The 24,906-nt window shown below is 43.3% G+C and overlaps 4 protein-coding genes across 7 annotated transcripts; 1 reads left to right on the top strand and 3 right to left on the bottom strand.

Moving 5' to 3' along the window:
- Window positions 1-25: 25 nt before the first annotated feature.
- On the bottom strand, window positions 26-5,263 carry LOC109470196 (protein arginine methyltransferase NDUFAF7, mitochondrial-like). Its single transcript, XM_019769020.1, has 12 exons — window positions 4,996-5,263; window positions 4,591-4,724; window positions 3,847-3,927; window positions 3,543-3,653; window positions 3,192-3,411; window positions 2,928-2,986; window positions 2,642-2,694; window positions 2,325-2,388; window positions 1,424-1,567; window positions 1,011-1,122; window positions 610-677; window positions 26-329 (listed from the first exon to the last, which is right to left on the bottom strand). Exons 1-12 carry the CDS (start codon window positions 5,042-5,044, stop codon window positions 144-146), a joined length of 1,281 nt encoding a protein of 426 aa, XP_019624579.1. The 5' UTR covers window positions 5,045-5,263; the 3' UTR covers window positions 26-143.
- A 508-nt stretch (window positions 5,264-5,771) lies between these two features.
- LOC109470214 (transmembrane protein 69-like) lies at window positions 5,772-9,615 on the bottom strand. 3 transcript variants are annotated; one of them, XM_019769053.1, is made up of 3 exons: window positions 8,649-9,615; window positions 7,810-7,918; window positions 5,772-7,647 (listed from the first exon to the last, which is right to left on the bottom strand). In XM_019769053.1, the coding sequence occupies exons 2-3, from the start codon at window positions 7,870-7,872 to the stop codon at window positions 6,952-6,954; spliced, it is 759 nt and encodes a 252-aa protein (XP_019624612.1). In that variant the 5' UTR covers window positions 7,873-7,918; window positions 8,649-9,615; the 3' UTR covers window positions 5,772-6,951. The 3 variants fall into 3 exon arrangements, with proteins under 3 accessions (XP_019624612.1, XP_019624613.1, XP_019624614.1); XM_019769054.1 differs by having other exon boundaries at window positions 7,810-7,922; window positions 8,647-9,615; XM_019769055.1 differs by lacking the exon at window positions 8,649-9,615 and adding an exon at window positions 8,384-8,636.
- Window positions 9,616-9,929: 314 nt separating this feature from the next.
- On the bottom strand, window positions 9,930-16,021 carry LOC109470190 (cytochrome P450 2U1-like). Its single transcript, XM_019769012.1, has 8 exons — window positions 14,970-16,021; window positions 14,017-14,144; window positions 13,245-13,396; window positions 12,846-12,919; window positions 12,350-12,746; window positions 11,983-12,161; window positions 11,567-11,724; window positions 9,930-11,218 (listed from the first exon to the last, which is right to left on the bottom strand). The coding sequence occupies exons 1-8, from the start codon at window positions 15,185-15,187 to the stop codon at window positions 11,040-11,042; spliced, it is 1,485 nt and encodes a 494-aa protein (XP_019624571.1). The 5' UTR covers window positions 15,188-16,021; the 3' UTR covers window positions 9,930-11,039.
- Window positions 16,022-16,753: 732 nt separating this feature from the next.
- Window positions 16,754-24,327, top strand: LOC109470181 (protein Skeletor, isoforms B/C-like). 2 transcript variants are annotated; one of them, XM_019768991.1, is made up of 14 exons: window positions 16,754-17,045; window positions 17,547-17,693; window positions 18,724-18,796; window positions 18,995-19,097; window positions 19,417-19,582; window positions 19,736-19,811; window positions 20,194-20,383; window positions 20,770-21,000; window positions 21,472-21,709; window positions 21,838-22,020; window positions 22,195-22,388; window positions 22,646-22,694; window positions 22,924-23,084; window positions 23,405-24,327. In XM_019768991.1, the coding sequence occupies exons 1-14, from the start codon at window positions 16,976-16,978 to the stop codon at window positions 23,546-23,548; spliced, it is 2,025 nt and encodes a 674-aa protein (XP_019624550.1). In that variant the 5' UTR covers window positions 16,754-16,975; the 3' UTR covers window positions 23,549-24,327. The 2 variants fall into 2 exon arrangements, with proteins under 2 accessions (XP_019624550.1, XP_019624549.1); XM_019768990.1 differs by having other exon boundaries at window positions 16,760-17,045; window positions 22,921-23,084; window positions 23,405-24,324.
- Window positions 24,328-24,906: the final 579 nt, after the last annotated feature.

Consider the following 24,906-nt stretch of genomic DNA (forward strand, 5'->3'; position numbering starts at 1 on the left):
ACCAAATATGAAATGAAAATTTTGTCTTGACGAAAATTTCATAATATTATATTAAATGAATGGAAAAAAAAATAAAGCAATTTTAGATCTCTAAGTCAGTTATCATTCCAAATTCCCAGCATGCCCCTAAATGTATGCAGTCTTCACTGGAACTCCAGTGTGTAGAACCCTGCAGGTTCTGTGGGTGTTCTGGAGCCTTTGGGCGGGGCCCGTTGCCTGGTGATGGAGAAGAACTTGAACCTGTCGCCCATCTTGTCTGGGTTGGTCAGCATGTCATAGCCTGACAACAGGTCTTTCCTCTGGGATTCATCAACATTTCTCTGTAAAACCTGGCAGAAATTCAACTTATTCATTTACCGGTACTAGTATTCCCATCTGACATATTTATTTCAAACATGCTCCTGGCTACTGCTCCTAAAACATTTTAATGAAACCTTTAGCCATAAGACTTCCTTTCGTAGTAAATCTACACTAATCCCTTAACTCCCATTTATTCCTCTTGCAATCAGCATCACTGAAAAACAAAGCTATTTGCACAAGTTCTGTGTCATTGCCACATGTTTAAAAGTTTTTAATCAAGTTTAGAAAACTGCAGTAACACTGCCCTACCTGTAATCTCAGCTCAATTCCCATATTTTCCAGAAATTCCCTTTGCGTTATAGGACCATATGTTACAACTGGGAATGAAAAATAAGGTGCTGAGTGAGAATCGGTGTCATGAATGCAAACACACCATGATTGTTCTAATAAAATTTGCAATATTCATATTCTGCAGAGGATCATCAACTCCAAAAATTTTGACTACCAGTAGATTTTTTTTACATAGATAATATAATCATATTTTTTGTCAACCCCTCTTATTTTGTAACACTGGGTCTTCATAGTCTTTTCTTTCTCTCCAGAAATTTTTTTTGCAACTTTAAGCCATTACCCTTCTTTGCCTTTCCTAACCTGTTTCACACTTGAGAATGTTGCAGATGATGAGATAAACAGAAGGTAAGTTGACATACCTTTTTCCTTGCATGCACACATGTGTCTGAGGTAGGAGAAGTCCACATCAGCCGTCAGGTCGGCACTGCCTGGCTCCTGAAGAACCTCGTGTAACTGGTGGTTCCTGAAACCCTGGTGGATGTAGGTGTGCACATGTCATTTTTTTTAACTAGTCATTTGATTTATTTGACCAAAATTAAAAATAAAAATTTCATGTGCTCAAACATGAGATAACAATTGTTAACCACTCAAGTTTTGGGTACAGTCACAAAATCATGAAAAAGGCAGTTTTTAATTTAGTATTTTGATTGTGTTTAAGAGTAATTTCTAAACGCAAGTGGCTTTGAGAAATGCAAGTAGATTTTAAGAGGACTCTTGAGTGAAGGCAACATGTAACTAATCAGACCTACTTGTGAACATAAGAAGGTCCTACCCTGAGTGTGTCTGTCTTCGTGCCATCATGTCCGTAGTCTGCCAGCAGTGCTGCCCCTCCGTGCTCAGCTATTCTGTCTGCCAGGTGTTGCACCAGCACACCTGCCTGAGGACACACCTCCAGGTGGTCCCTCTTCTCACCTGCCTGCACAATAACACACCTGCAGGTCATTAACTTTAGCCGTGTTTAAGTGAAATCACCCAAACCGCGATTCGGGTAACTCACATTCCTCACATCTGGTGAAACCGTGTCCGATTACAATTCGCTTGAGCTACATTTATTGCTGTTTGATGATAATCTTATTAATATTAGAGGTCAACGACCTGCTTGCTGATGCCCCCCTCCCAGCGTATCTCGGCCAAATGCCGACGTGGTCCCGCCAGAGGTGGTGAAGCTCGCCCTAGAATGGACCCATTATTTGACCATTACTGCTCTTTAAGTTGCTGCCACGTAAAAGTTGGTATTGCATATAAATAAAGAAATACCAACCCGTAATCCATGACCAGGCGAAGTTACAATGAAATCACATTGTGTTCAGACGCAAATCGCGATGCGGGAAAACCGATTCGAAACCACCTCTAGAAGTGGCTTGGGATCAAGGCGCTTTCAATGTGATTTCGGAGCGTTCACATGGAGCCACTTGAAACCGGCTTCGGGGTAAACCACATGTAAACCGCCTTGGGTGATTTCACTTAAACACGACCTTTGTCATGGAGGATATGTCTCAACTCTACTAAGTCATTAGTATAAAAACATTTTTAATTATCTTTCTTTTTAAGTAGGCCTTGGCCCAATAAAAAGCCACCAAAATTTTAGATTGTGTACTGTGGAACTGTGCCTTAGCTGATGTTTTCACTCTCCAAGTGCTTTTCCTAGTTTACCCTAGGTGCACCTGGCTCACCTGTATGAATCCTTTAGAGGCAGCTGTTGGACTTGGAGACAAGACGAACCTTAGGTGATGAGGACTAGGATGGACAAATAAGAGGGAACATGAAGACTTCTCACTGCTATGTTTGTCCTTGGCAAAAAAGGACAAAAAAGAAAGTGACACACTTAGTACTAATTAGAGGTGTATCATGATTGTTTCCAAGATTCAAGAACTCCAGTGGAGTAAAACTTACTGTCAATACAAGTACTGTAGATAGTTCCCAATTCAAAGCCACTGAAAGAACACTGAAAGGCAGTAATAACAGTTGTACAATACAGACATAGCCTTACCCTTCTCCATCATCCACATCCACTAAGACCTCCCTCCATCCCTGAGGAGTTCTCTGGGAACAGTTTATATTACATCAATGTTATATTAAATAATACATTGTGGAGGTACAATGTATGTACAACTGAGCTGTACTATGCAGTACAGAGTGGCAACTAGATGAGTATCTTTTCTCATGTTCATTGTCCTCTGTGATTTTATTTTTAACACCAACATGCCATTTCCTAAAAGAACTGAAAATCAGAATTCTAATTAGTGCAGGAAAAGGAAATGAAAACTTCCACATACTTGGAACTTGTGGACAGGTAGTGCATCTAAGAATTCATGAGCAATGTAGCAGGAAAATCCTGGAAGGAAAGAAAACAAAGCTTACCATCGTTTGTACAGGAGTTTTGAATGTCTCAGAACAGTAGCTCCTCTTCTACTTCCATCCAATAATTATTATTTTATCTTCTTCCTCTACACTGAACTTGACTATAAGCATTCAGTCAATTTGCTAAAATGATAATCAACAATGGATAATTTTTTTGACACCTCCACTTCTAAACTCACCCTGTGGTACATCGTGGATATCGCTGTACCATGACATCGGTACTCCTGCCTTTGTCTTCCTCTTTTTGTACACAGCGTCTCCTCCACTAGCAGCATTATCCCTGTTGTCTTCCTTGATGACACCTGTCAATCTTTCCTCCTGCATAGCAGCCATTTTGGGGCTGACCTCTACCAGGTGCAAGGACACAACACCTTGCATCATAGGAAACTGCTGGAAAACCTAGAGAGGAGGAAAGGAGTTGTGAGCCTGCCCAACAATCTGAGAATTTGGGCAAGAAAAAGTAAATAGAGAAATGTTGCACCTGTTTGTTATCCATACTGCTGTACATGAGATAAACAAATCAGACATACCCTGAGCATGTCCTGCGCCAGTGTGCCCCTGCCTGGTCCCAGTTCCACCACCTGCATGGACCGGGGTGAACCACCCAGCATCCATTCATTCACACACCAGACACCTAGCAGCTGGAACATTTGAAAATAGACCTGTCATATCAGTCACGATCTAAACTTATCACTTTCTGTATTACTTCTCTCACTGAAATAGTCTTTTGGTCTTACAAGATGGTGTTTCTAGTTTCATGGTCGAGAAGAATCAATACTTCTACTTCTATGTAAAGAAAGAAAGAAAACAGTGTACATTGGATTCAGATCTCACCTCGCCAAACATCTGACTGATCTCAGGAGACGTGATGAAATCCCCCTGTGTTCCAAACACATCCTTGTGCATGTAATAACCCTGGATCAAACAAACAGTTCTGAATTTCTGTTCAGGCCATGTTGATTTGATTATATGGATGACATCCGCGCGTGCATGAATTTTCGGCCATTTCCAAAAAAAAAAAGTTTTCAACCATACTGTAAATCGTACAAAACAGTTGCAAAATGAGCAAAAATATACCATAAGTTACAAAAAAAAATTAATAAAAACTATACCAATGTCGTAGAATGCCAAAATCAAACGAAAAAAGACGAAATTGTAAAGAAATGAACTTGAAGACTAGATTATTCGCCAAACCATATTCTGCCCTCATGACCATGTAGATTTCATAATGAAAAGAACTTTTTTTTTTGCAAAACTTTTTTTTTATTCGCTCGCGCGCATCAGTTTTGGGGCTCCCGGAGGATGTCATCCATATGATCAAATCAACATGGCCTCAGTATAAAACACAAGTTCTGAGGCATTAAACAGACATACAAAGAAAAACATGATAAGGATTGGCAGGATTAACAAATCTTTTTGTACTATTGACACTTAAATTTGACAGAATGATCCTGTCAATGGCCATGACGATTTAACTTACACTATACACATATATCAATTAATACTGCTAAAATCAATGTACAGAAAGGTGTCTTGTGGGTGTGCCATATCGTGTCATGTGGAATTAAAGCCCCTTACAGCTGCAGGGTTGGTGAGCACGTCCCGCATGTAGTCAGCTACAGTGATTGGTCCTGTGGCCTTCAGTTTAGATCTCAGCTGCTTCAGCAGTTCTGTCTCACCCGATTTCTGATGGAGGCCACGGAGAAACTGACCTGTGCAGAGAAAGAAATCTAGTTACCAGTAGCAACGTTAGTTTCATAGTTTTTACTCTCAATACCAGTCTCTGGTCAGCGTATTGTGTATAACGTTAGATTTGTAACGTTCAATTTCCATACTTCTCAGAAGACAGTCAACATGACATGTCCGGTACGGTTTGTCAACATACAGGCTACAGCACGTGGGTTTTTAGCGGTGGTGCCCCTCCCCCTCATAATTGCATCCTGTCACTTCCACAAAGATTAACATATTATGTTGTTTTATTACCTGAGTTCACAGCTGTTCGGACCTTCAAGAATGTCCGCAGTAGCCTCATTATTGTCGTGAAGCGCTCCGCTGCTATGCCAAACGGCAAAACTTCCGAGCTTACTCGAGTCGAAAATGTTTGGGTCACCCGCGCTATTATGACCTTTGGCCTCAGAACAATGGCTTCACATTCGCAGACGCGTATTCGGCACACTTTCAATGGGCCAAAAATAGGCTAATAGTCTTAATTTATGGAAATAGCAGCTAATTTTTTACAAGCGGTGTATCGTATCTATAATGTGAGGTTGTGAGCTGCTGAATCTTGAAAAGCTTTAAGAATATAGTCCTGCAATAGCCTCGTTTAAATGAAACAATTAATCATCAAATTAATCTTGTATTATCTTCAATAATTGTCTGCTTTAATAGTAAATTCAAATTTGACAAGAGATGGGTTTCTTGTGTGCATAATTTTACTTTGTTCTCACAGAGCAGGTTGACATTGGGAACATGATGCACGTACATTGTACTAGTAATGTTATCCACAAAAAGCTAGATAAGGTAATTGATGCTGATGTTATTCAATACTTTTTGGATTAAAATGTAATGTTACAAATTTATGAGTATGAAGGGGAAAAAAGAACAAATATTGGCTGGGCAATATGGTTGCTGGTTTCAAAATTACATAGTTTACCAGTAATTCTCTGCAATTAGACCTTTAGTGTCCACACGGTTCACAAGACAGAGGCTGAGGGTACAATTGACACAAGGTTACAAGTAACAGTGAGACAAGCACACCCTTTTGCCCTTTCAGAGCTGAATTTTTATTCATTGTGACACATCAAGAGAAAGCTTTAAATGATACAGCGAGAATTCTGGTGTCCAGCTTAGTTCTATACATACAGGTGGAAGTTTCTGGTGTATCCAGCAATGCCAGCCTATTCCTTACTGCAGACTGCCACCTTCATCCAACAACTCAAATCACTTTTTCACTTCTCCATCTCCACCAAACTTAGGTCTACCAGATATATTGCTAGCCTAACTTTAAGCCATCTTCTCATCATCCAAATCCTCTTGCTTCAAGTATTGCAGCATCAGTCACAAATTGACTCACAATACATGTACATTTGTACCATGAAAACGTACAATACTGGTCCTAGGCACTAGCACAAAACTGAAATTATTGAATGTGGGTCCCTCATCGAGTGCATAGTGTTTATAAATACAACAAGAAAGGGGCACATTTAGCATAGGGCAAGAAAAGCTTGTTATGATGAATTCTACAAAACTGCAGCAATTTGCTATTGGTAAACAACACAACAAAATAAGGTTATACCCAGTTGTGTACACAGCAATTAAGTGAAAAAACTTACAAGAAAATTACCCAGCAAAGGCAGACAAACATCTGTCAGATTAATCCCTCTACTGCATTGTTACACTATCACAGAGACAGGTATTTTGGTTCTATGATTGTACGGGCTGGTCTCTGACCTTTCAGCTCCATCTTAGAACAGATTCTGTTTTTTTTCCAAAACCTTAAGTTCACAAGCATTCTATTTTGTCTTTTTTAAAAATCTAAACTTCTTTTTGGGGGGGAGGAGGGGTCTCTCTCTGGAAGATTTTAAATCCATACATGCTAAAAGATTTCAGTGCGAATGCTAAAAGAACATTTCATCCAAATTTTATTTCCTAATTGCGTTCATAGCAGTATTGTAACATTACACGTTTCTTTTTTCAATTGTTTCAAGGTATCAGCAATGGGGAGACTTTGCCTAGTCTAAATAATTTGTGGCTAGATAGCAAAAACACAATTGCAAAGCGAGCAATACCATCTGACAAAATTTGCATATTCTTCATGGTTCCCTATCTTTAATTGAGGATTTCATTCCATTACTCATGTATAATTAAACCAAAACTGACTAAAAAGCACTCTGAGAAGAGAGGGGACAAATATGTGTTTAAAGAAATGTTGCTTTCTCTCTATTCCCTGTCTTTCAGGCTCTTGGTAGGCATGTCGCTGAGGTAGATTCCCAGCGTGATGCCGAGGGAGCCGAGCACAATCAGCGACAGGAGGAGCCGCTCTGCACGGAACCAGTCGGGGTAACCCTTCAGCCGATAGACATCAGTCCACATGGTGCCTGCAAAACCCAACATGCACACCATCACCGAGGTACCAGGCAGGACCAGTAAGGCACCCCATGCTGCTACACTGGGCACCACACTGATGGACAGGTTGAGCCAATCAGGTGGCGGGCCTTCTTCACTCAGGGTGATCCCCCATCGGATGCCCCCCAGGAAGGACAGGATGGACGCTCCGCAGGCCGCGTGGGTGAACACAATCTCCGGGATGTAGCACTGCTGGAACAGCATGTAGGTTGGGAGCAGTGCAAATGGGACGGCGCCAGCCAAACCCAGGTACAGAGCGGCAGTTGGGGCATCCTTAAGGTAGCCAAGGATCTGTTTTACTGACTCCGGCTCTTTTGGAACTGCCTCTGCTGCCTGGTTCATGAGACGGCAGGGCTGCAGGGAGGCTAGTGTGGGCGTGGGCTTGCTCCTGGGGTTGTTGCCGGGAGGACAGGTGCTCAGCCCACGTGCCCACTGGGTCAGGAGGGAGGCGGGTCGGCTGGCCAGTTGCTGAGGCTGACACCTGGCCAGTTGCAGCCCTCTACATGGCACCTGTCAAGGGAGGAGACATTATCGGTGAGCTTGAGATCAAAAACATGACTCCAATTTCAAGATGGATGTGTGGCAGCAATCATGATGGTATCTTATGAACAATGAAAGATTTTGCAGTGTCAGTCATTACTTCCATTAGAAACAAAATTTTTTAATACCTACCTGTGAGACTACCCTGGGGACTGCTCCCCGGAGGAGATTAAAACATCGACCTAGATGAGACATCCTGGCACAGTTCAGTCAGCTGTCAGTCTGGAATCGCCCTCTGCACCTGCACAGAGGAATAGATAAATAAAATACAGTATTACGCATTACCAAAACCGCCCATCCGAATCGGAGGTCGAATAACAGGCTACTTTCCTGTACCTGGCAGTCGGCCACACGTTGTTGTTGTTTTGGGTTTGGGCATAAAGGTCAGAAAGGTCAATGCTTTGGGTTTCTTTGGGGGAGGGCTAAGACGACATGCCACCCACGAACATAAAATGAATATGGAGAATCTGAAGATAAACTGACCTTTTTGGAACCTCAAAAGAGATGCATATTTCTGCCAGGCTGTTCTTGTGGCGTGCACGATGTTGGAGAACTCGCCACCATTCACGTTGTAACAGCGACAAAAGATTATTCTACTGACAAGGCAAAGGACCCGCCTGTTTACCCAGATAACTTAATTATACACGGCAAACTAGGCTCTATCTTCTGTTAAAAGACAGCCCCCTCCTCTCCCTTAATATGTTACCTTGACACTGATTCTCGTGTTTCAGCGTACGTGCACTGCATGCAGAACTTGAATTAAGACAAAAAACTTTCAGCAATTGTACACACATCATGCAATCCCAAGTAGAATGACTACCTTCAGATTATGCATGATCATGACCCTAACAACATTATGACCTTATACTGGTCGTAAACTTTGGTACGTTTTGTCGAGACACAACATTGCGACTTAATCATGGCGTCTGCACGTCTGCAGCCACCGTGGATTTGTTTACCATCTGTCCTACCTCTCTGACAAACCCCTTCTCCTTTCCGACGTAGAACGTCAGCTAACAAAAAAGACGTCTGGAATCGGTCCTTTCAACAGAACCCACCGGCACAGTTCCTCAAGACGCCCCGCGGAGAGGAGACGCTTACGTGACTGGCTTGGCGGAGCAGCCCTGCACGGAGCTACGTGATCTGGCGCTGCTGGGTAATGGCAGCTCTGCGATCCAGGCGCTGAAGTCAGGGTCACTGACTCCCTGTGTGCGGGGTCACAAAAATCCGGATTTAATTGTCTGAGACCCTGGATTGTTCAAATAAGAACGGTGCAATAGAAGAATCCTTTGTGGGAATTTTGGAGCGAACGATAAATGGAGTAACTGTACCATTCAATGACAGGTAATCTTCAAGCAGATGTTGGGGGACGGGACTATCGTGGATAACGCAAGGTTTCTAGCTGTTAAAACTGACGCGCGCGCAACCCTTTGCGATAAAGATAAAACGGACCTGCAAAAAATGTAAACATTTTTCATCTGAATTGCAAGAGATCAAAGGTGTTATACTGAAGAGTTTGCAAGAGGCTAAAATTAAAGGTTTTGAACTTGGAGGTTTAACCTTCTTGGTTAAACTGAAAAGTTTGCAAGGATTAAACTCAGAGAAACTGAAATATGCGCAAATGAGAATCCCTTTTTTCGTCCTATTTGTCACTATTCATGAGAGAGAGTTACGTGTTGGGCCAAGTCTGGTGTATAATGAAGTTGCCCATCCACTTGTCCACCTGTTATTGTGCACCCTACTGCACATTCCCATACGCCCAACTGATGATCAGCTTCAGTGCACATTAACTGTAGACTTCCCAAAGATGTCCAGCAGTGGAAAATGGTAGCAATAAAAACAGCAACCAACAATAAAGAGGGGGGCAAGAAACGCATACCGGAGATTATTATATAAAGCGCTGGTAATAACATAGTCATTGCGGATGGCTGATCATAAGTTTCACTTCATTTCCCAATATCAAACAAGAGTTCCACGATCTCATACCTTCGCCAAATGGTGTTAACTCTTGCGGGTGACAAAATATACAATTTTAATCATTTATTTTGTAAATAAGAGCCTCATTTGCATGGATTATATCAGTTGATCATATTCTCCATCCAATGACAGCCTTATCATAACAAAAAGGCTATTATAGCACTTCCTTATAAATTATGCAAATGAGGTCATGATTTGAATAAATTATGTTTATTGCTCTTCACTTCACTCCAAATGTGGCAAGTATGAAATTGGGTGTCTCAAAAAAGACAAGCTTGAGGGACTCTTTGCTTTATTAAATTGACCATCATACTCTGTGAGCTATCCTAGTTAGCTTTCCGCGGCACCCAGAAAATACCACCAAGAGCCTGTTATCCAGGTTATTTCATGTCCCAGTCTTCGGTTCAGAAGTCGACCTTGAGAGCGTTCGACACACAGTAAATTGAAGGAGCCCTGCACCGTTAACGTTCTATTCATGGCGACTTCTGGACCGTGACTGTTCTGTGGACCGTGGCCCTGTAGTGTTGGGACCAGACCTGTAGCGTTATTTAGGTCAAGGCTTGTGCACGACAGGATGCGGTGTCTGTACCATGACGTAGACTAATGTAAACATTATATATGTTCAGATGAGTAGATCATATTTCTGTGGTGGTAACGAGACTCAGGTTTGCCATAAAATCTCAAGCCTGGGCTGCCAGGAGGTGTAAATTCTCTTGAAACCCTTTCTCCCGCAGCAATACGTAATACTAATAGCAAGGCTATTACGTATTGCCGCACTAGAGGGGCTCTGGCGTGGAAGAACGTGAAAACGGGACACAAAACGTTACACTCCTCCCTCCCGACATCTGCTTGGCGGATCACCGTTCGTGTACATCGTCAGTCTCCTCACGTACACTCACGACTACGTTGGTCGTGTGGAGACAGCAGGCGTCCTGTTTACTTTGCCGAAATACCCCGACCTTGTGACTTCACTCAGCCATACTGGAACAACTCGGACTTGGCCCAAAACAGATGTGAGGATGAGATATACATTTCATGCGTAACTATTAAAAGATCACTATAAACGGGGAAGCGTGTACCATCGATATTGAGAAGGACATCAAAGGTTATCCTGTCTAGTTAATTCAATCATAAAAACCCAAACCCCAACCTACCTAGCAAATACCATAAAGATACATGCACCACATGACAGGTGTTGAACTATGCAATGGGGGTGTACTACTTTTGCTACTTAAACTATTATCGTGTTTTATCAGTAGAAAATTTATCACGTCTGTCTTTCTGTCATAAAGCTAAACCTAAAAAATCTTAGCCATATAGACCCCTTGCTGTGTGGCCTTGTCCTAGTGTAACTATCGTGTCAATTATCGTCCCACGGCCGTCAATCACCGCTCCGTGGCGCAGAGTGTGTAGGACGGCGGTGCCAGGGTGATGCCGACCTCGCCTCTCATGTCGGGTGCAGCAGCGTCATCTGGCAGTCGATAGGCGAATCGTTGCAGAAGGGAGGTGAAAAACAGAAATAGCTCTGCCCTTGAGAGCTGCTCTCCGGGGCAGCTCCGTGCGCCTATGGAGAAAAGTAAATATCATATATGGAAGACTGCTTCTGATTGTATTACCTTTGGAAATGGAAGTGAGGAGAAGCAGCGCATGTACCAGAAATATTTGGAACGGTCGATTTCACGAATGGAGGCAAGAACTTGGTGGCGGTTGGATGGCGTACGGTATCACGGTCATTTAGCCTAGGTGTACAGTTTTGGCTGTTTTATGCATTTGCTAGCTAGTACGTTTTATGGTTGCCTTGTCAAACACTTGCGTCAGGCAAAAACAATCGTGATACCCAAGGCGTACAAAGAGCAGCTAATAAAGCCATACATCTGCCTAAAGTTTCTAGTTGCTCTTGCTCTTAACCTACCCGTAGAGAAGGGCAGGTACGGCTTGACTGACTTCAGTTGCCCCTGGTCGTCCAGGAACCTGGCGGGGTCGAACTTCTCGGGATGAGTCCAGTTGGCCGGGTCCATGTGGATGGACCACAGGTTCACCAGGATGTAGGTGTTGGCGGGAATGTCGAACCTGCAACGGATGTGGCGAAATGTGCATAAATAGTTAGGTTCGTGAGGCCGTGTAATTCACATAAGGTAGTGACTTACAAACACGAGAGCCCCTTAAGACGAAGCGCTTAGCCATATATACTTAGTTCTTGGTTAGCATACGTGAGTGCATTAGTTCATATGTCTATCGTATCCGCGGCCTTGGCTCTGTCGGACATCCAAGTAGATGTATGGCTCCTTGAATGCTTTTTTAGTTGTCTAGTACATTTTACGTACGTACCCCTGCAGGGTGGCGGGGAAGGTGTTCTCGTGTGGAACTGCAAACGGGATGGGGGTTCGGATCCGCATGGTCTCCAGGAGAGTGGCCTCGGTGTACGGCATGTGGGTCCTGTCGCTGAGGGACGGCCAGCGATCTCGTCCGATCACCCTGTCAATCTCCTCATACACCTTCTTCTGGACCTGTTGAGAAAATTCATTCCACCTTGTAATAATTATTGGGAGATCAAATAAATTTGTTCATGTTCTGAGCTGCTAGTATCTAAAGCGGTCGAACTGATGACTCTCAAGTGGCCTTAAGTTTGTGATACAGTGCCTGTATGTATACACGTTTGGCGTATGTGTAGCAGATGACCCTGAAGCTTACTCACGTCGTCATGAACCATGACCCAGAGGAGGGCCCATTGCAGAGTGGAGGCCACGGACTCGGACCCAGCAGTGAACAGGTCGCTCAGGAGGTTCCAGACGTTTCCCCCGGAGAACAGACCCCTGTTCTCGTCGCTGCTCATCTCGTACAGAAAGGCGTCGACGGCATCGCGGAGGTTGTGCTGGTCGAAAGTCGTCCTGTGCTCAGAGACAATCTCCTTGATGAAACGGTGCTGCCCGTCTCCGACCACGTCCTTCCACTCCTTGTAGTTCCTGCCCAAGATCGGCAGGTGGCGCACCACAGGGAAGATGTCGATGATCTGGCATGACTGGAAGAGCTGGAGGATGCGGTCCAGCATTTGCATCTGGCGGTGAAATTTAGGGTCATCGTACTCAAATCGCCTGTTGGAACAAAAAAGGAGTCTTAGGAACATGGTAGAAAACAGTAAGCAAAAGCACAGGGTCTACTTTATAGATGCTTAGAGATGAAGTACGACTCGCCTGTTGAAGCTGATGGCACAGATGATGTTAGACACGGCGTAGTGCAGCAGCCGGTGGATGTCGAACGACTGACCCTGTAGCGACAAACTTCTCATCAATATCTTAATTAGCAGACGTGTTTTGCATTGTGCTATATCATGCATATTGTATTGAATAGTCTTTATTTAGAGCTCTGACCTTGACCTCCAAGTAGATCTGGGGAGGAGGGTAAGTAAAATATTCTCTGGCTGCCTCGTTTTCTGCCTGAAAACCAATTTAGATTATTCTGACCTCTTAGGTCTAGGTTTTTAGGAATGAGGTGTTTTAAATTTTATATACAGATGTGAGTACTATGAGACGAATACGATGGAAATCAACTATAGTACAAGATCTAGATAAAACATCAAACAATTAGCAAACCTGTTTGTCCGCCACGGCATGGCACAGCTGACGGCACTCGTCTTGGATGTCCTGCTCGAACCTGCCCTTGCCGAGCCCGAAGTTCCGCAGGGCGGACAGCAGGATCTTACGGCGGGCTCGCCACTTCTCCCCGTACTGAGCCATCACGACGGCTGATAGGGACAGAGAGAAAATACAGATTCATCAGATTCTGGGAATTCTGGTGGGAAACCGCAACGTTTCCTAGTTTCCCTCTCATTGACTTATTTTCCTGTCTTAGGTGTGCTGTCTTCAATCAAGTAAGGAGAGAAGCAAGGAGTTTAATAGAGTTGAGATCCTCTTTCTCTACCACGGCCTTGTATGGGTCTTGTGCCGAGTGTTTCTGACTCCTAGTATGCTCATCGTCGTACACTGATTACAGTATTTCATTTCTATGTCACAACATATTTGCTCAATTCTATCTTTTGTGCTATAACCAAGCAGTGGGCGCCGTGTCCTCCAACATTTAATGAAGACATAACAGTTACATGTAATTTTACAAAACCTTTTGTCAGTCAAACACCCGCAAATAATCGCCGCGACATATCAAAGGGATGCTAACCGATAGGGTCGCCGTTCGACAGCAGGGCATTCGTACAATGGATGCAATCTCCGCCATGTAAGGAAACAGATAGCACATCGCGCTGCCTGAGCTCGTAAGTACTGAGGTTGCGCCTAATAAAACATGCGCAACCGTGTATTTCGAATTCGAACCCTTAAATTCCTTTGGCGGAGTTGATAAAGGCTAACCTACCCTCAGGCCCGTTGGTACAGTCCGTGAGGAAGAGGTGGGGTCTACTGGAGAACTGATCGGCTTTCTTCACCAGAGCCTCCCGAATAGTCTCGTAACCGTTGATCACAACTACTTTCCTCAGGCCAATTCTGAAATACAAAGTTTATCTTTAAAACACTTGAGACTTCAAGCATGCCTTTGTTTAGATGAGAAACAAGTACTTCGGGACGTTGACGTGCACGTGGCAACTCCACAAGTCAGTTTCTCAGACCACTTGGGACAGCTGGATCTGAAACTGAACTGTTTGTGTGGTTGACTACATGCTGTTCTCTGCATCAAGAAAGCACACGCAGTAGCTACCAATTGGAAAATCGTCAACAACAATCGGCGCCTGAAACGGGACTAGTGCAGAGCTTTTTGCTTGCTTCCGTGTAAGAAGTCATTATCCAAGTGCATGTTGCCGCAGTGCTATTGTAAGGTAATGACAAGTCTTGAAGACTTGTCATTACCTTACAATAGGTTATAGCAGCATTCCACCGGGTGGCATGTTCTTATCTCTCGTGTTAGTCTCTTTGCCCTGTGTTCCTCTGCTATAATAGCCCACAGAGAGATGCGCGACCGAGTATCTAGTACGCAACCACCTGTGGGGCGTCACAAAGCGAGCAGACACAGGTGTGACCAACCATGCGCGATAAACAAACCCTGCTTCTAAATTTAGAAAGTTTCACAATAGACACAGATTTTAAGCTGAAAGTTCTTAATGTACGTTTGTCAGAAGAACGGAGCTGTCAGCAAACATTACGATCTTCCCTTGTACCATCTTGGAGATCATGACAAATGCTCTGCCGGGAGTCTGCCCATACACACACTTGTGACCACTCAAGTACGTGATTTCTGAGATTACTTACCTTTATACTTGTGATTTAGTCAGCCCGGGAGAACTTAAGTTTCAGCTAAAGATTCCGAAACCTTACCTGATGCTATAGACGTCGCCGTACTGATCTCGCCAAGCCGTAAGCTTCAGGTGGGCGTCCCGGGCCATGCTGGGCAGGTGACCGAGCAGCGGCCAGCCCGGGGGACCTGGCGGCAGTCTCTGCCCCTTCTTCCCGCGGTACGACTGGAGTAGCACATATGAGCCGAAAAATACCACCACGCTGACCAGGACAGTGGTCAGATCTAGCCATTCCGCCATTGTGATAAAGAGGGCCAAACAGCGACCGTCGACTGAGCTGAACTGGTGAAACCCTCTCACACGTACACGTAGTTAGTGCGGAAGTGTGGGTGTGTCTGCCGCTGCCGGCTATTTTAAACCTTCTCAGATAACCCATCTGAACGGGAGGTATTCCGAAATGCAGCGCCGTGTACAGCCCGTCAAACGATGACCCAGTCTACAGCTCGTACAAACGCTGACCCTACCACCGGACATTCACTTTAAGTGGGCCACAGACGTCATGATGACGTCATCAACTTCAACTGACTGACGTGTCGACGTCATACCATAACTACCAGCAGATGTAACCCGCTACTTGCATGTTTCTTGTTATGCGCCTTTCGAGTGGTGCAGGATGATATTTCCAGGAACAAGCTCCCTCCGACACCTATACTCGGACACATTGGTAGTAGTATTGTCTGGGAAGCCTGACGACTTGACACCCTCGTCCTTTGTCATAAATAACAATAATGTACAAAATGCAAGAGAGACAAAGTTCACCGGTCGGCTAAAAATAGATCGACATCAACAAAAGATGTTTTTCTCGCTTAAGCTTGCTGGTAACTTAATCTAACTAACACCCTCCCTGCAGCACACCTCCGCCACGCCAACGGTGGTAGCGCGACCTCGCACCGGAACAATGAGCTAACTCTGGTAGCGTGTCACAGACCTGCCAGGTGGACACAAGTATGACCAAACCTTAAATAACAGACATTTTCGATGTCCATCGGGATGTATTTTTTAGTGATCCGGGCGTCGAACCGTTGTGCCAACAACCGTGCACTCAGTCACAAACGACCTGTGCACCCTGACTTGAATCTAAAGTTAAAACAAACATAGGCGCAGGGTTAGACATGTTTACTTGATCAGGTGATAATCGATCATTGACCCCGTTGGGACTTGTTGACAACATCATCGACCAATCATGCAAGACTTGCACATTGACGTCCATCGGTACTAGTAGTACGGTTTATTTTCACCGTACTTTACGTTTCCACAGTACATTGAAGTTTATTACCTACTCTGATGTAACACTTATCCGCAATGAATGCAAACACACGTATACACACATGACATGTTATTGTACGCGACAACACACATATGCAAGCAAGTGCACACACACACACACACACACACACACACACACACACACACACACACATGCAAGCAAGCGCATATATTTATAAAATACGTGTTATTTAATGTCCAGTTAGAATCACTTGTAGCTAAGCTTATAACATGGAACACTGCTCCTTCTCTTGTCTCCAAGCAGATGAAAGAATCCGGCTCATTCTCCATTCTCATTGCTCCGAGCCTGCTTTCGCAACATTTAGTATACCTTTCTAGTACTGCAATTTTCGGAGGGGGAAATTGTGAAAAACAGTGGCTGAAAATAAGCCGGCACTTAACATCAGCTTGGAGAGTACTTATTCACACCATCCTTCCTGTCATAACACGTGACAGGGCCCTTCCGTATGACAGGTGGTTACGTCATTGTATTGTGCGCAGGTGGCCACACTTCACCTGTCTGAGCCCCTCATTTGCATAGGAACTCTTTGGCATTGTTCCACTAGCCATTCACGGCTGTAACTCCATATATGTAAACAGTTTCGGTAGAACACAGGCTGTTTCCCAGAACCCACGGTACGGTGTTTTACAGTTTATCCTGTATTTCCTGGTGACAGACTTCCGATACTGGAGGAGTCTATCCACTCGGACAGACCTGTTTGTCGCACTCGAAGGTAACGTTACGACAGGCCGTTCACCAAGATGTCCTACTGCCGTTTTAAACTTGGACATGTCGCTGTCAACCTACTGGCTTTGGTTATGGTGTTCTCAGGTAGGTACCCCTGTGCTAATCGTTCGTACGGCAACATTCAGAATGCTGACCGTGACCCCGTCTTCCGAGCTAATTATCCGAGTGGCGCACGTACATGACCAACAACGTGTATTAAGTTAAGGCGACAGCCTGTACCAGTATCTAGCTATAGATTCTAGGGACTATAAAATTTCACTGCCTCTATAAGATTCCATATCTATAAGGTTCCACTGTCTAATGATTATATTTTACTTCGTTCTTGAACATACTGTGAAATTACGAAAATGTGCACCTTTGCCTTACCGAAGAGCATGTCCAGGTACTGGTGGAATCTTCTTGTTTCCAGGGTCCTATATATGTACCAGTCCTTTCCGTTCCACAAATTACCAGTTTGAGTGTACAGTTGTTATAGTGTGTGGACGCCATGACGAATTAATTGCCTCACTGCGACGGGGTTTCAGCGTTCATTTAGTAGTTGGTGGTACAGTGTATGTTGATTGAGATTGCCCTGTTGTTTGCCAGGCCTGAGCGACGCCCAGACCCAGTACTATGGCAGACTGATCGGCACCTTCCCGTCCCCGGGACAAGGCGGTGTGGCTGGGGCCGTGTACGCGGTGGACGCCAGCAGACTGCAGATCGTCGGTTTCTCGTTCGACGGCTCCGTCACAGGTGTGTGTTGTGTTTATTAAGTCTCAAGTACGTCAGACTCTATTACCTCTTACTTTAACAAACTAGAAGGAACAGAGAAGTATTCATAGAACGGTGTCAAAATACTTGAATCAAACTCTTGTAAATGCTAACATTATTACCCCAAGGCAGGCTCCCTAAGGGCATGATAGAACGTCCTTGATTACACGTATATACTTTTGCACATGCAACGTTCCTGTCTGGTGGGTAGCTTGTGTCAGATCAGTACAATCTCGATACAATGACTTGCGTACAACTTTCTTCTGGTGGTACCATTCTTATGTGTTAGGACTTGAATTGTTAATAGGGGCAGGAAATGTCAATGACGTCAACATTCTTTCGGAGGATAAGAATGTGCAGATTCATGTGTGGGCGTGGTTCGTATCAGACACTGGTACAGCCTGGCACACTTTGTTTAACTGTCAAAATGACAAAAAGGTCACATCATCATTTTAATCATTTGCCCATTAGTTGTTATTCTGTGGGAGCCAGAAATACATGTACATGTATTATGATGTAGACATGACGATCTAGATAATTACATGAATGTGCAGAATCATGTGTGGCTACAGTCTGTACTGGTGCAGTCTGACACAATTGGTGAGCAAGGATATCCTCAAGTTGTTTAAGGAGGTTTCTTTTGCCAAAAAAATGTACAAAACAAGCTACATGTATGAGGTGTACAAAACAAGTTCAAAGATGTACAGAAGGAAGCCAAAAGGGTCTCGGGGTGTCACTTATGTCAGAGACTAGCACAGACTGGCACTGCTAGTAACAATGTCTCCTTTGTTAGTGTGGCCTTGCAACAAAAGGATTCTAAATAATAAATGGGCAAGGTAAGCAGGACAAGCTGGTGCATATTGTTACTCAAAGTTGTCATGACTTATCTTTTGTTGAATCCACATGCAGCATGGATTCCCTTTTCTCCACAGTCAACACACCTTTACTAGAGATTCCTGTTGAAGTGAAATGTACAGCTTGATTGACCATGTTTCTGTTTTTCCTTGATCAGCCCAGTTCCGTGCAGGCTCTACAGCCTCCCCTAGTGGCAGTGAAGGTGTGCTAGTGCCTGATGAACAGGGCAGGTGAGTAAAGGTGTTGTACATGTGACGACCTGTGTAACTTTATCAAGGCAGTTTTTCATAGTGAAGTTTATTGAATCTATTGGGTTAAAACTCTCCTGTAAAAGGCAGGGGGTCCACTGTTGAAACTGTTGCACTTGGACTTTAGCAAATTAGTTTGCAATGATGTGACAAGTGTTCCCTTGATAATTTTCTCCACAGCACTGATCCATTGGGTGTGTACAACAACAAGAGGCTGGTTCTGGCTCTCCCCCAAGGAACAACTCTGGATACTGTCAAGTGGTTTTCTGTCTGGGGTCAGAATGTGAGTTTTGCAAAAATATATGGTCCTAATATTTCAACAAAAATAGACAACATTGGTAGACATTATGAAGGATTACTGTTGGCATACAGTATGCAAATAAAACATATTTGTGATTACAGACTACAAATCTAGGAGAACATAATATGAATTAATGTTAATGGTTACTCTGGGTTCGTTTGGTCACATCTTGGAGGACAGATCATGCCTTACGAGATTTAAATTGACTTGAAATGTCTAGTACATGTACTTTTGTTTGAAATTCTGGTCAAACTTGCTTTGAAATTTAGGTCTAATTTGCTTTCAAATTTATGAAATACAGGCCAACCTTGGTCATGTGACTGTCCCAGATAATTTCGTCTACCCCCGTCCACGTTCCATTGGAGAGTTCAGCAGACGACAACATGGTGTCCGCTCAGGGGAAGTCACCATATTAAATGCCAAACAATTCCACATACAAAATCTACACTATGATGGATTGGGACCTGGTAAGTGGTGAATACTGAAAGTGAAGCTTCAGATCATAGGATATGCCTGTCACTTGACACATCCTTCAGATGAAAATAATTGTGTCTCATTTGTTGTGATTTTGGAATGAGGTTTAGCTGTTGTTGCTACAATGATGTCTTTTCCTCTTTCAGATGCATTTTTCTGGGCTGGCAACAGGGACGCTCGTCCCAGCCCCAGAGGGTTCAAGGTGCCTGACCACCGAGGAAGGTACTAAATGTCATTTGTAACCAGGTTACAAAGTTTTAATAAAAATAAAGTATTTTGTCTTTCAGAGACAAGTCAAACTCTTGTACCGGATAAATTACAGAGATTACTTCAGGATGTTTTGAGCGACATCTGTCACTGTTGACACTAATCATGTGTGAAGGAAAAAACATTGTACTTGACCATTTGTCTTTGAATATTGTTGGATGTCTAACCTTCATCAACGTACTAGTATTGTCTTTTGTTGTTTCAGTTTGCCCATCATGTTTTTGAACTCTCACATTAGAATTTGGGTCTTAAAAATATCCACATGAATACAAAGTGTTGTTGTTTTTTCTTTCTTTTACAATTTCTCAGCAATATGACATCCCACTTTGTCCTGTAGTTATGACCAGAGACTACCCCGGTATACTGGCCAGACAATCACCATCATGCTGCCAGGTGACGTGACAGTATATGACATCAAGTGGCTCAGCATGTGGTGCATCCGCTTCACAGCAAACTTCGGTGAAGTGTTCATCCCATCAGACCTTAATGTCCCACCACTAGTGGAAGACATAGAGATCCCTCCTATGGTGAGGACAATTTTAAGCATGTTGATAACTGTTGCCTCCTTCCAGAAAAATTTTCAACAACACTTTTACACTTTTGATTAACCTCTCCCCCTTCTTGTAACTCACATTTTATGCATGTAGTAACAAATTCAGTGCAGGTGACTTGCCGTTTAAGTACGAGGACTGTCCAGGGATACTGTGCAGAGATAGCCGGCTAAGCCTGTATGTCCAGGTAGCTGTGCAGTTTTCTACTGAGGTGGTTTTCCAAATCTTTTAATGCTGGACCAGTGTAAATTGTGCTGGAGGTGTTGTATATACCACCTGAAGGTACTGGAAAAGTGAGAGGATAGACCCATTATTCTGGTGAGTGAAGTTGTGCTTGATGTTAATTTCCTCACCATCTGTAGGCCATGATGAACTGTGAGGAGCTGCATCGTGACATGCAGGTCAGCTGGACCCTGACTGGAGAGATCCTGGGGGTTGAGCTGGCAGGCCGAGTGGAGGACGGAGACTACATGGCATTTGGCATCAGTGGCTGTGACAACCGTGCCTGCATGGTGGGTTCTGACGTGACGGTGGCCTTCTATGATGGGGAAACTCCCCAGGCTGTGGACTACACACTAAAAGCTTACTCTCAGGTAAACTGACAAACTTCTGTTTACCACATGTTCACTTTGCAGGATAGTAGTAAGATTTTCTTTACAAGAAATGTTCAAAAATTTTTATACCAAAATATAAATGTCAACAACCATGTTAGAAAACAAAAGCCTACAGTGAAATCTTATCCACATAGTTGACTACTATTTCTGATAAAGAGTAAATCTGTTCACACACTAGATCATAAGAATTATTTGCATTCCACATTTCACACACATTCTATGACATTGGACTGACATTAAATCCGTCAGGAAAGGAAGGAGTGTCTGATCCTTTCTGAATATGAACCATCAGATGCCATACGCCAAAAAGCAGTTACTCAAGCAACTGCATATGATTTTGGAAACGGTCAGACGTTTCAGCTAGTATCCACTAGCTTTTGTCATTGACTGAGATGCCATCAGATGCCATACCTGTAACGTGTACTATGTATTCATCCTTTGACCCCACAGTGCAGCGGGTCGTCTGGCGTGTGTCCGGACGGTAGAGTGGGCGGGGAAGACAACAACGTCAACATCACTGGCCGACGGGTCAACGGCATCACCAGGATTCGGTACTCTCGTCCAATCAACACGGGCGACACCACAACTGACAAAGTCATTGACCCGTCTCAGAACATGTACATTTCCTGGGCAATCGGTCCAATCAACCCAAGTGGAATTGCCGCCAAACATCACACCAGAGTTGATGGTGAGTATTCCCACTCAATGGGAGACAGTTCAGATGTGGACAGCTGTTACACATGAACTTGAGAGCAATAAACCTTTAGAACACATAACCTTCTAGACAAATAAATAAATGTTTTCTGTGGATTACAGTATCAGATGACGTCCGGCTCATGTTTGGTCGAGAGCCTTCTGACATGTGTGAGATGATCAGCAGTGCAACTCCGGCCCCAGTCACACCTTGGCCAACAAGAAAGATTAAGGGCGATTGGGTCACAAACTTCATTGTACACATTGGACCAACAGGTGGAAGAAGGGGATATGAAGCCATTACAGGTAAGAATGTATCAGATTATAGCATTGAATTCTCATGGACTAAGTTGGAGGGAAAGTACTGTGAAGACATTTGCAGCTAAGTGATCTGATTTCCCTCACAACAATTTTATGTACGATTACTATGAAAAATCACAAAGGAACTTGGGGGAAAGACATTTTTGGTTTGTGTTGCAGGCCTGCCGTCCTGGGGGATTGCCTGGTGGCTGAACGGCCTGCTGATTCCTGAGCTGGAGCTGATGAGGGGTTGGAACTACACCTTCATCGTAGAGGGAGGGGACAACGACACCATTCCTGAACAGTACCACCCCTTCTACATAACAGATGATCCTATTGGCGGCTACACACAGAAAACCGAAGCAGAAAAACAGGTACGACCAATGTTAACTTGGCCTTGTTGCATGTCGTATGAAGATGTTCTTCAGACAAGTCCTATATAAGTCTAGTTGTAGAAAAAACATACAAATACAGCAGCATTTCACCTGAGGAATTCTTTTGTTTTTTGTAGTAACATAAGTAGAATTGAATATTGTAATTTGTATAGATGTCCTCTGTTTTCTGGGATAATATAAAGTATGAGTTTGTTCAAAAGTCTCTTTCAAAAAGTTAACATCTGTTTCCTCCTCAGCGAGTGAAGGTATTTGCTGGTGTTGATGAGAATGGGATGCCAACTGCAGGTAACTCCTTTCTCATCGCTTGTCTTTTCATATTAAGTTTAATTGCTTGCCAGTCATTTCATTAATTTTACGCACAATACAATGATGTTCTATCTGAAATAAACTGGTCCCATACTTTGTTCCATAATGTGAGATAATTGTTTCCCTAACCAATGTTACTGTAAGATGCTATGTCAATTTTTTTTTTACACCTCACTGCTTACACAAAAATGTATGACTGTTACAGCAGGCCGATACTGTGAGTACAACAGCCCGACTGGGGACACGTCGGAGACATCAGAGACATTTGCCGAGTACAAAAGCACATTACAGTTGAACTGCAGACCGGGCGTAGCTGCACAGTTCACCTGGACTCCTGATGAGAACACACCAGATCTGGTGTACTACCATGTGAGTAAACCTCATGTTTTGTCAGAGTATATCTCAGTGGCTAGACCATGTTATAAAATGGCAGACCTTCACAAACAATACTTCACTTTCTTGATGGTTAACTAGTAAGTACCAATACTGATTTATAGTTCGAGGTACCGGTATTATCTGACTGCATGCATCGCTTTTTTTTTTCATCTCTATGGTTTTGATTTGCATTTCTACATTTTGAGCAAGGTGGGTGGGGCTATCAGAGTTCTTAACAATGGTGACTAAGGCTAGACAGCAGGGTAGATAGAGCTAACCTCCAGTCTGGTGCCAACAACTCTCCTCTGTTTCAGTGCTTCACCCACCAGTACCTCGGCTGGAAGATCCGTGTTGTGGATGAGTTCACCTCAGGATCAGCTGGGGTCCATGCTGGCACGCTGGCTGTCATGGGGGCTCTTGTTGCTGGAGCATTGTCTGTGTTATTCAGCCACATTTAGAAGCATGTGTCAGACACATGTATGTACATGCATTTTATTTCTACACTGGGTACAGTGCTTTCATGTGCAATGGTTAAAAAAGGTAAAATACTACTGTCACGCAAGTGTTGACCACTGGTGTTCTTTATATATCTGTGTTCAACAGATATATAAAGCAGCAGAATCTTTTTATAGTTTATATATTTAGCATTTTAGTTTCAGAGAGTAGTTGTGTATGGCTGGTTTATTGGGGCTCCTGTAGGCCTTAACCCCAGTTTTGCTTGCGATGCTTCCAGTACAAGTTAATGCCAATCAAATGTTGTAGAAATAGCTGTATACTAGTATTATATTGGGGCAGTATTAACTGAGTTAAATAATTGTTTTAACTTTAAGATGAATGACAAAATGATTAGTGAGAAGCCTAAATTCTATAGTCTGTTAGAAATGTTAGGAAAAGACTTTCTGAGTGTATATATATGTCTAAGCATATATATATGTAGATGTGAACTTTTGTTAGTGAGTGAATCATTAAACTAAGTAAAGGGGATTTTTAAAAATTGCAGATATACTTGTAGCCTATGAATAGTGGTGTGTATTTTTGTATCTTTTAGGTCACATTAAATCATTGGTCTGAAGATGGCCATTTCAATTTTAAACACTTGATGTGGATTTTATTTTGGATTCTCAATAAGTGTACACTGTAAATTACTTTGATCCTGTGAGAGATTTTTTTACACCAATGTAATTCACATGAATGGGATGCCCTTTATCTTGTATCTGTAGTTTCAATTATCTGAATAGTCACAGTATTTACTAACTAATATAACGGGGGGTGCCCTAATTCCGACCCATCCCTAATACCGAACTAGTTTGAAAAATCCTTGTTGCGGCGTTAATGCATGGGAGCACGTGCCTAAAAATAACCAAATGAATGGACAATATTTTTGTGTTGATATCGGTAATCTCACAAAGTTTGTTTTAGTTTGTACACTCCGACAACAGACGAGTGAAAAATCTGTGTGAATTCGACGCTTGTTCGGGGGTTGACGAGCGTGTCAAAAATGCAGGTTTTGCTTTTCAAACAGCCGCAAGTCAAGTAATCGTAAAAAGAGGACTTGTTTGGGACAGAAAAACAGTTGTAGATTGTTTTAGTCATAATTTGTGTATTATAATTTGTAAACTCTCTTCTCAGATCGACCTGTGTTAAACACTGGGTCGGAATTAGGGCACCCCTGTTGCGATAGAACGTTCCACCGGCAAAATGACAACAAAAAACTGCCGTGCGTTTCACGAACCATTACGCTTGGGTGCAAGGCGCTACACTCAAGTGAAATACACAGCTGTGCAGCTTTAATCATTGTGATCTTTATCTGCCAATA

This window comes from Branchiostoma belcheri, unplaced genomic scaffold, assembly GCF_001625305.1.
Source record: "Branchiostoma belcheri isolate BF01 breed outbred unplaced genomic scaffold, Haploidv18h27 scaffold22, whole genome shotgun sequence".
Classification (NCBI taxonomy): domain Eukaryota; kingdom Metazoa; phylum Chordata; class Leptocardii; order Amphioxiformes; family Branchiostomatidae; genus Branchiostoma; species Branchiostoma belcheri.